At 42.8% G+C, this 10,570-nt stretch overlaps 1 protein-coding gene across 1 annotated transcript; it reads right to left on the reverse strand.

The window, feature by feature from the left end:
* Positions 1-7,119: 7,119 nt before the first annotated feature.
* Il9 (interleukin 9) lies at positions 7,120-10,121 on the reverse strand. The gene is made up of 5 exons (XM_027940999.1): positions 10,008-10,121; positions 9,852-9,887; positions 9,734-9,766; positions 8,349-8,480; positions 7,120-7,239 (listed from the first exon to the last, which is right to left on the reverse strand). Exons 1-5 carry the CDS (start codon positions 10,119-10,121, stop codon positions 7,120-7,122), a joined length of 435 nt encoding a protein of 144 aa, XP_027796800.1.
* Between the last annotated feature and the right edge of the window lie 449 nt (positions 10,122-10,570).

Here is a 10,570-nt window from a genome sequence, read left to right on the forward strand (position 1 = left end):
CCAGGACTGTGTGCAGGTAGCCCTCCCTACTTCACACCTGGGAGGTGTTGGGTAGTGGAAGCCATTCTCTTTTCAGATTGTCAACTCTCAGGACATTTAGGACACGCAAATCAGGCTGTGCTGAGGCTGTGCTGGCAGCAGACAGAGAGACCCTCTCCAGGGCACTCAGCAGCCTGCCACAGCCTCGCTCAGACTTCTCTCCTGTAGACATATCCCTAGGACTAGGAGCTTTTCCTTTGGAAAATCAAAGGCCAAGAATAATGTCTGTATTAATAAGTAAAAGAAAATGGTCATAATAGATACAGAAAAAAGCATTTGACAAAATCCAATATTAGTTCATGACAAAAATGCTTGACAGACAGAATAAAAGGAACCTTTCTCAACCCAGTAAAGGGCACTTAGGAGAAGCCCACAGCCACCATTGTACGTACAGGTGAGAGACTGGATGTTTCCACTAATAACCCGAAGCAAACAAGGATGCCCACCCGTACAACATTGGACTGGGGGTTCTAGCCAAGGCAGTTAGGCGAGAAAATGAAATAAAAGCCATCCAAATTGGAAGAAGAGAAATAAAGCAGTTCTCTTTGCAGATGATAGGGTCTCCTACATACAAAGTCGTATGGATCATCTCTCAATTAACTATCGAGTACTATAACATGAGGGCTGAACTCCTTGGGGCGCTCTGTATTCCGCTTTGCAGGGACAGGAGGTCTTGGTGCAGGGTGAGTAAGGGCAGCAGGGTAGTGAGATGTGACAAAGTCAGGAGAGAAATTGTGGAGTTTAGATTTCACAATGTCTTCCTGCTTCATGTCCCACAGATGGACAGATGGAGGGATGGACTGATAGGCAGATGGGCCAACTTCAAAGCTAGAAGTAACTAGGCTTGCCTATGGCCAGCAGCAGGAAGCCCTGGCCTGCCATCTCCTGGGAACAACTCTGGCTGGGGCCTGGCAATCTAGACCAGGCTTTGTCACGTGTGAGCAAGTTACGTTACCTCATTTGTGCAGTGGGAATAATTTATCTACAGTAATTAAATAAATACCTCATGGGGTTGTTATGAAGATCCAACTAGATATTCTACAAAGCAGAGTTCCTGGTATACAGAAAACACTTAATAAATACAAGTTTTCTTCTCTTTCCCCAAGGTGGCTTCTCCATTAGTCTCAACTTCCCTGGCATCCGGGACAGAGTCGTGACAGCCCACCTCTCCGCAGGGGAACCTTCCTGAGAGGTTGCCTGCAGGAGTGAATCTTGTGAGTTACACAACTTTTGCAGGAAAGCCGGAGAAAGCACCAAATGGGCAGGTGTCAGGCTGCGGCATCTTAGATCTCTCTGGCCACCGTCTCTGGCAGCAGCTTGAGTGCTCAGGTTGTGATGCTGTTCAGGTGAGCATCGCTGAGGTGGGCCTCTCCCGAATGACTCACTAAGGAAGGTAAACTGCTCTGTGTAATATGATGCAGGTGGGCCTGGTGCCAGTCACTCCAAAAACCCAGATTTGGGAGAAGCCACCACCCACGCTGTCATGTTGTGGCTGGCCAGCCAGGGAGCTGCTGAATCCTCTGTCCCTCCTGGAGATACCCAGCCTGGCCCTAGAGCCGGTAAGTGAGTCTTCAGCTTGGAGAAAAGCTGTCTTGTTGACACAGCTCTCCAATCTCTTGACACCATTCTGAAACCAAAACAGCTCAGCAAACTCAAGGTTGCTGTGACTCATTTGGCTCCACGGGAACCTTGACCACTTTGTGTGAATGCTCATGTGTTTTGCTGCAGAATATTGATGTGTTTAATTAGGAACTTTGCCCTGGGCCCTGCTGTGGGTACTGTGTAATATGTGGTGCATGAATTATATATTTGCTTTGAGTTCCGAAACCCATCTGACCCTCCAGTTTCTGGAAAAGAGAGAATGCACTGTTATTAATCCTCAGGCTATGGTTGGAGGAAATACCACACACATATAAATAGGAGTAGAATGGAACACACATTGGGTTTGAAACCAGAGCCTGCTGTGAATGACTCCCTGCTCTACCTTTTATCAGATGTGAGATCTTAGAAACATCATCAAACCAAGAAAGCTTTGGTTTCCATAATTACAATGCAAAAATAATATCTACCTCCTATCATTAATAGGGGATTAAATGAGATGCTACATATTTGGGCACAGAGCAAGTGTTTAAATATTAAGCATTGCTAATGAATAGTAATAAATGTGTTTCTTGCTAGACCTTTGGCTCATGCACAGAGGGGAAAATGCTGGGGAGGAAAGTCATCTTATTTGTGGGAATCCACAGGCAAGATAGCCCCATGTGAACACCCTGTTCAGTGCCTTGCACAGTCAGGAACCCAATGCTGGGAGCCCCCTGCATGAAGAGGGAGAGCATTGAGGACTCTGAATAGTGAAAACCTTAGCCATTATGTGCCATTGTCTCATTTATGGTACACCTCAAAAACTGAAATTGAGCAACAAATATATCACTGATGGTAACTTTAAAATAAATATTAATATAGAACAAATTAAAAAGAAGATTCAAAGTATAAAAAATTCTATTCTTTTGCAGGGTGCAGCTGCACACAGCTATAAATCAGCCACTCTGGAGGCTGAGGCAGGAGGATCACAAGTTTGAGGCCAGCCTGGGCAACATCAAAAGAAACTGTCTTAGAATAAAAAATAAAAAGGACTAGGAATGTAGCTTAGTTGTAAGAGTGCCCTGGGTTCAATTCCTGTACCAAAAAAACAAAGGGGGGCTGGGGATACAGCTCAGTTGGTAGAGTGCTTGCCTTGCATGCACAAGGCCCTGGGTTCAATCTCTAGCACCACACACACACACACACAAAGTTATATTCTTTTGAGAAAAATAATAGGTGAATGATTAGTGATAATTAATGATATCAAATTATCAATAATAACAAGTTATACAATAAGCTCTAGATTTTGATTTCCAATCATTTTTATATATATATACCTGTACCAATTTCACTGAAGTATTTACAGAATTGAAAACTTGGAACTTACATGGATCAAGTTTTCAGGAAGAAAAAAATATAGGAGATGCCAGGATACACTACTACTAAGAGTTGGAACATGAATTCCCCTACCCACTGTTATGGGAGATACTCCAAAAATTACCACAATGGCACTTGTGCCCACCCACCCCCTATCACCACTGCATAATGTTTCCCACTCCTCTTGGCAAGCTGTGTCAACAGATGAGACTACAGTCAATAGGTGTGCGTCCCTGGCAAAAATGCTTGGTGGCCTTCAGCACTGAGAGAGGACACAGTTTAATACCAGTGGTTTTCTTCAGAAAGTCTCTTGATGGAGAAATCCAGTGTGTTATGGTGTTATGCATATATATCTATATACGTATTCGTCCAGAAATAACTGAGATCTTGTCTTTTTCTATCTCAACTAAGGTTAAGATGTTTATGGATGAATATTTGAATATCATGATGGACTGAAATAATAATAATAACCCATTCTCCTGACCTGAGCTCCCTTGGCTAAAACCCCATCTCAATCACCCCTATGCATGAGGGGGTTGGCTACAGGCAGAAGGTAAAACCTATTCCCACTGTCACTGCGAAACAGATACATAGCTGCAGGAACTGGGCTACAAATCTCACTCTTGGCCAAGGATATTTGCAGAGCAGGTCACATCTGGACATGGTTGACATTGTAACTGATAAGAACAAAAGTGAAGCCAGGCAGAACCTGTGAGGGACTCTCTCGGGCTGCTCTGAACTTCCTATGTTATTGTGATGAAAAAAATCCAAGTACAGGGTAGCTCAACAGGGAGGGGAAACAATTCTAATTTTGGCAAGGAAAATTCTCCTCCACAGTAGACTTTGTCCTTTAAGAGCCTCTAAGTCCTGGGGCTGCAGATGTAGCTCTCTGGTAGAGTGCCTACTTAGTATCCCCAGCACTGCAAAAATTAAAAATTAAAAAAAAAAAAAGAAAAGCCTCTGAGTTTTTCCTATCCCTGTAAAACAGCAGGTTGTACAGAAAAGACCATTCTGATTGTTGTTAGACCACTTGATAGTGACCTTAACCCTGCCTCCATCTGTCCATCACTCAGGATGAGGAAGGCCAGACCGGAGGGCTGGTGGTCTGCCCCCTTCTAGGGGACAAGTGGTCTGAACCCTTATCTGGGACTGCCTTGAGGTGTTGGAAAGGCATCCATGGTATGTTCTGGGTGCTTTCTCTTCTCTAGGTGTGCACGTTCTTGATCTGGACATCAGGTCCCACTGTGCTCTATCATCTGGAAGGCCTTCATCCGCTCAGACCGTGTTTCCATACCACCTGCTCCATGCCAGCTCAGCACAGGCACCTAGGACACAGACATAGCAGTGAACCAAAGAGTTCTCTGCCCTGGGGGAGCTGGCAGGTGAGCAGAGAGAAATGGACAGTGAACAATAAACATGGTGAATTAATAGAAAGGTAGCATCTTGGAAGAGAAGGCAGTGAGCCTGGTGGAACAGAGGCCAGGATGGGGCTGGGGTGGGCAGGAAGGAGAATCAGGGTAAGATGGATAGCCATAGCCACACTGAGCCAGTTGCATGGCCTTGTACAAGGCTCCCTGGAGTTGACCGCATTAGACCCTGATCCCAGCCAGGCCCTGAGCCAGCACATAATGGGTGTTATGGTTTGGATGCGAGGTGTCCTCCAGAAACTCACGTGTGAGACAATGCAAGAAGGTTCAGAGGAGAAATGATTGGGTTGTGAGAGTCTTAACCCAATCAGTGATTCAATCCCCTGATAGGGATTAACTGAGTGGAAACTGAAGTGGTAGGGTGTGTCTGGAGGAGGTGGCAATTGGGGCATGGCTTTGGGTATATATTTTGTACCTCAAGAGTGCAGACGCTCTCTGCTTCTGGATCATGGTGATATGAGCTGCTTCCCTCTGCCACATTCTCCTGCCTTGATGTTCAGCCTCACCTTGAGCCCTGAGGAATGGAGCTGGCCTTCTATAGACTAAGACCTCAAACCGTAAGCCCTCAAATAAACTATTCCTCCTCTATAATTGTTCTGGTCAGGTCATTTAGTCACAGTGGCCAAAAAGCTGACCAACACAGTGGGTGTTCACTGAAAATCGTTGAGCTGACTAGACAGGATAAGCCCAGGGTTTATCTGCTTCATGCTTTGAATCCAGAGGCCTGCTCTGGGGCACTTTCCCAGTTCAGCTTCAAGCTCTTCACACTCATCCTCCAGCCACCTTCCTGAGAAGGCTCCCAGCATGTATATGTGTGTGTGTGTGTGTGTGTGTGTGTGTGTGTGTGTATATATATATATATATATATATATATATATATATATATATAATGTGTAATATATATATTCAATTTTTAAAATTTATTTTTTCTCTTTATCTATACATGATGGTAGAATGAATTTTGACATATCACACATACATGGAGTATAACTTCCCATTCTTGTGGTTGTGCATGATGCGGAGCTACACGGGTGGTATATTCATATATGAATATAGGAAAGTTATGTCCCATTCATTCTACTGTCTTGAACTCACCAAATGGAGGCCTTCTCCCCTTTGAGGAACAGAGACTCTGGGCAGTGCCCTGTGCCTCCCGGAAGGCAAGCGCTTAAACTTTCCCTAGTAGCAACCCTCAGACTGCCCCCACATTGTCCTGCAGAAAAAAATCTTGACCACACGCACCTCAGAGCATTAATCTCCAGGATATATAAAGAACTCAAAAAACTTACCACCAAAAAATTAAAAAATAAATAATAACCTAATCAATAAATGGGCAAAGAAACTGAACAGACACTTCACAGAAGGGGAAATACAGTTGATCAACAAATATATGAAAAAATGTTCAACATCTCTAGCAATTAGGGAAATGCAAATCAAATGTACACTGTGACTTCATCTCACTCCAGTCAGAATGGCAACCATCAAGGACACAAGCGAGGGCTGGGGTTGTAGCTCAGTGGTAGAGCACTTGCCTAGCACGTGTGAGGCACTAAGTTCAATCCTCAGCACCACATAAAAATAAATAAACAAAACAATGTTATTGTGTCCATCTACAACTAAAAAAAAATTTTAAAAAGAATACAAGCAACAATAAATGTTGGCAAGGATGTAGGGTACACTCATGTATTGCTGGTAGGACTGAAAATTGGTGCAATCACTATGGAAAGCAGAAAACTTGGAACAGAACTAAGAAAACTTGGAATAGAACTACCATATGACCCAGTCATAGTTAGGTTTATACCCCAAGGTTTATACCCCAAGGACTTAAAATCAGCATACGAGAGTGACACAGCCACATCAATGTTTATAGCAGCTCAATTCACAATAGCTAAACTATGGAACCAACTTAGGTGTCCTTCAATGGATGAATAGATAAAGAAACTGTGGTATATATACATAATGGAATATTACTCAGCCTTAAAGAAGAATTAAATTATGGAATTTGCTGGTAAATGGATGGAACTGGGGAATATTATGCTAAGCGAAATAAGCCAATCCCATAAAACCAAAGGCTGAATGTTTTCTCTAATATGCAGTGCTAATTCACAATAAGTGTGGGGAAGAATAGAGGTATTTTGGACTAGACAGAGGGGAATAAAGGGAGAGGAGGGGAAATGGGGATAGGAATGATAGTAGAATGAATCGGACATTATTGCCCAATGTGCATATATAATTACGTGACCTGTATAACCCTACATCATGTACAACCAGACGAATGAGAAGTTATCTTTCATTTATGTATGATGTGTCAAAATGCATTCTACTGTCATCTATAACTAATTAGAACAAATTTAAAAAGTATAATTTAAAAAAATAACTGTACCCTTCAGTCCTGGTCATGGTTCAAGAGTCTCCAAGTCTATGTTCAGAATCATGCATCTTTTCATTATGGGTTCTTTGACCCATTCTACCCCCTGACAAAGTCCAGGCAGCAAGGAATGAATAAGCAATGAACAAGCACTCCATGACTAGCTTGTGTTCTTTCCCCATAATATTTATTGCAAAATAAAGACAAAATTTTAAACAAATGACCACAACTGATTTTGATTTAGAGTAGCTTACTTGATTTTTAATTTGCAACAATGTAAAGAGAAAGTATTAAAATTCCATAAATAGAATAAATAATATTTCATTTTCACAGTTGGCTTTTCACCCCTGTCATCTTCTCTTTCTGGAATGTTTCCAGGAGACTCCTCAGAAATGTCTCCATGTTGCCTGGTGTGGTTTGGTTGCATGGCTGTTCACAGGAAAAAAACTGCAGATAGAAGTGGACAAGGAAAGAGTAACTCAGCAACGTGGAACCAAGGAGCCCCGAGACCACCTGCCCAGAGCCTGAGAAAGGACAGCAGGAAGGGGCTCAAGATCTGGAGCAAATAGGCGGGGAGGTCCAGGCTGGCTAGCATTTCATGAACACATTGGATGTGCCTGGCTCTGGGCTAGGACTTCAGGGGTCTTTTCAAACATACATGGGGCCAGTAAATCCCCCCAGTTAGAAAGAACCTTTTCCTGGAATTTTTTGAGGGCTAAAATGCATCATTAACCATTTCAATTGTCCTTCCAAGGTCATTTTATAACATACTAACTAAAAGTCAGACTTTGGGGAGGTCACATAGACCCAAGTTCAAATCTCAACTCTGCTACTTAGTAAATAGATAGCATCAGGCAACTTAGTTAACTTTCCTAAGCTTTAGTTTCCTCCTCTCTTCAAGAGAGGGTGATAAACCTAACAATTGTCCTAAGGCAGGTACTCAGTAAAAGAGTACATATTAAGCACTTGGAACTAGATTAGAAACACATACAACTAAACGGAGCTCTGGGCTTTCAGGCCTCTGTGCTCTCCGGCAAATGTGAATATAAAGGAAGGCAGGGAGGTCCGGCAGCGCCCACCCCAGCAACTAGGACTTATGCTGAAGAATGTATTGGTAGGCATTGAAGGCAGGTGGTGATCTGGGTGTGTTTTCCTTTAAAAATGTTTTTTAACCAATTAAGAATTCTCCTTTAACTTATAGGCCACCACAGCCATTTGGTTAGCAAATGGAATGTTTAAGATAATTTAGGATTGCGTGGGCTACAGCCCTGATTCTCCCGATTGTAGCTTCTAATTACAATCAGGATGGATTCTTTCATTATCCAATAAGCAGGGAGAAGAAAATGGCCATGTTGGTGTCAGCGTTTCTTTTTTTTTTAAACTAGGCAACAATGAACTATCTGGGGCAGATCTCATTTTGATTCTATTGTTTCTGATTGAATTTCATAGATCTCCCTTTGTCAACCTTGAGCTACAATTCTAACTTGATCATCCTTTCTCATTCAATCAGAGCTAGCATTAACATTCACATAAAAATCCCATTCACATAAACTCACTGGACACTTGTTGTTCTTTAGGATGGCAACCGATCTTTTCACCCGAAGGAAAACCTGCGAGAATTTTGTTTTCTGTGTGGCATTGGTCATCTGGGACAGCCCCTCCTGGAAGCACGGTGTGCTGCAGTTGTCCTGGCAAATAATACGGATTTGTGAAAAGAAATGCTCCCAGGACAATTTTGAGAAGGAATCACAAAGAGAATGGTTTTTAGAGAGTATTTTAACTTAACCAGTGTAACCCGAGTTAGCACTATTTTTTGATAGGGCCCTTGTCAGTCTAGGAAACAATCTTCAATATTTCAAGATATAGCCAAGATTTCCAGCATGTTCCATCTAGGAAACATGGGGCCAGTAAGCGCTGGCAAACAAGTAGTTCTACTTTTTTCCACTGATGTCCCTCGCTTCAAGTCTAGCCCCAGTGAGTTTGAAAGAATGGAAAAAGGAAAAGCCTTTTCACACCAGCCAATGGGATGTGGCAATGAATCAGGGCTAAAGTCCTGCACAGAGGGCTGGACAGGGCTGTGCTTTTTATGCATAGCTCTGCTTTGCTTCTTCTCAAATAATGGATAGCTCACGAAGCATGTGATTTTGACTTCTTCTGGGATGAAAAGCTTAGGTTCTTCCAGCCCAGCTTGAGAGAGAGAGAAAGAGAGAGAGAGAAGGAGGGAGAAAGCACTGTCTCCTGGGGTCAGTCCCCTCACCCTACCAAGGGCTGGAATTAGGAATCAGAACATTCCTTCCCCTTCCCTCCCTGCCAAAGTGGGGAGCTTCTCTCTGGAAGCCCCTGGCAGCCCTGCCACCCACCACCTCAGACATGCTGTTCTCCTAGGGGGTGGTTCAAACCATGGGACAGCCACCTAAATCAGTTAGGGAGACTTTTGGGAACAAGGAGGGAGGCAGAGGGAGAAGGGAAAGAGGGAGGGAAAGAAGAAAGGAGGGAGGAGACGTAGAAGACAGGTAATGCCAGATAAAAGATAGAGTGAGCATTTTGCTTACATTGTTCCATAACCCTATAGTTATCAGCAGGTGGATTAGAAAACAGTATGACCCGACCTATACGTGATTCATTATATTCTTAGTTCCAGTTTGATTTCATTGGGCACATGGCCAATCATCTAAAAAGATAGTCAATATATATATTTTTAAATACTGAAAAGCATTCAAATTTCTCAAGGGCCATAAAATAAAGTACAAAGAAATGTATATAGTGTATAGTTTCAAAAGCTTGGTTGTAAGAGGGAATATTAATCTGTATTAATGTCAGGGTTTTTGCCATTAAGGAACAATTTCTAATTTAAAATATCAAATATAGCTATTTATTTTTACTTCAAAGTTTAAAAACCCAGAATCAAGATTATCTACCCCGCACCCTGCCCCATACTTACAGAAGGGATGGGCAGACACAAACAACTGGTTACCTGAAAAAGAGAAATTTCTGAGTGAAGATTCCAGATACAAACACTGAAATTACTTTAGAAAGTTCTCAAAAGAGCGTTCACTCACATTGGCGCTGCAGCTACATTTCGAGGTTGAGTCTTCCTAGAGTGGATAAGGATATGATAAGCCACAGTGAATGGTGTGTTTTTCATCTCCTGGAGGGACCTACCGCCATGTCTGCCTCAGTCTTTCCCACAGGATCCCTGCAGCCCAGCAGCCTACCTTCAGCTTCTGGAGGAGGAAGTCAACATCCCTGATTCCTGCCGAGGTGGAACACCTCTGGCTGGCCACAGAGCACAAGAGCAGGGTGGAGGCGAGGATGGTGCCCAGAAGCATCTTGACTGGGAACTGGAGCTCAGCTTGCAGACACCTTCCAATCTACTCCTATTTAAAGCTCCTTTCAAACAGGGAAAACCCCTGACATCAAACTGATACCAAGGGCCCACTTTTTCTCTGTAAGTTGGGGCGACTTGATATTAAAAAAAAAATCACACTGAGTCACTTGACAAAGATTATGTGGTGCCAGGAAATATCATTCCTCAGAAAAGATACTTTTCAAAAGGTTGGGTTTTGAAATACTTAAGGAAAAGTTAAAGATCTAAAAATCATAACTTTCTTTCTTATTTTTTTTTTTAAAGATACGGATTCTGGTTGTGAGAGTTAGAAGACTTTCCATGAAAGCTCAGGTCTGTGTTTTCCCTTTTTACATCATTGAAAATGCTGATGTAATAGCCAGTCCTGGGTGTTGAAATGAAGGGGACAGAAGGATGATGAGTGACAGGGCA

The sequence above is a fragment of the Marmota flaviventris genome, chromosome 5 (assembly GCF_047511675.1).
Source record: "Marmota flaviventris isolate mMarFla1 chromosome 5, mMarFla1.hap1, whole genome shotgun sequence".
NCBI classification, from domain to species: domain Eukaryota; kingdom Metazoa; phylum Chordata; class Mammalia; order Rodentia; family Sciuridae; genus Marmota; species Marmota flaviventris.

Coding starts and splice junctions, on each gene's coding strand:
- Il9 (XM_027940999.1), bottom strand. CDS start 10,121: ATGCTTCTGGGCACCATCCTCGCCTCCACCCTGCTCTTGTGCTCTGTG. Junction 9,888..10,007: donor TCCTCCTCCAGAAGCTGAAG/GTAGGCTGCTGG, acceptor TATCCACTCTAG/GAAGACTCAACCTCGAAATG. Junction 8,481..9,733: donor TGTGTCTGCCCATCCCTTCT/GTAAGTATGGGG, acceptor ATTATTTGCCAG/GACAACTGCAGCACACCGTG.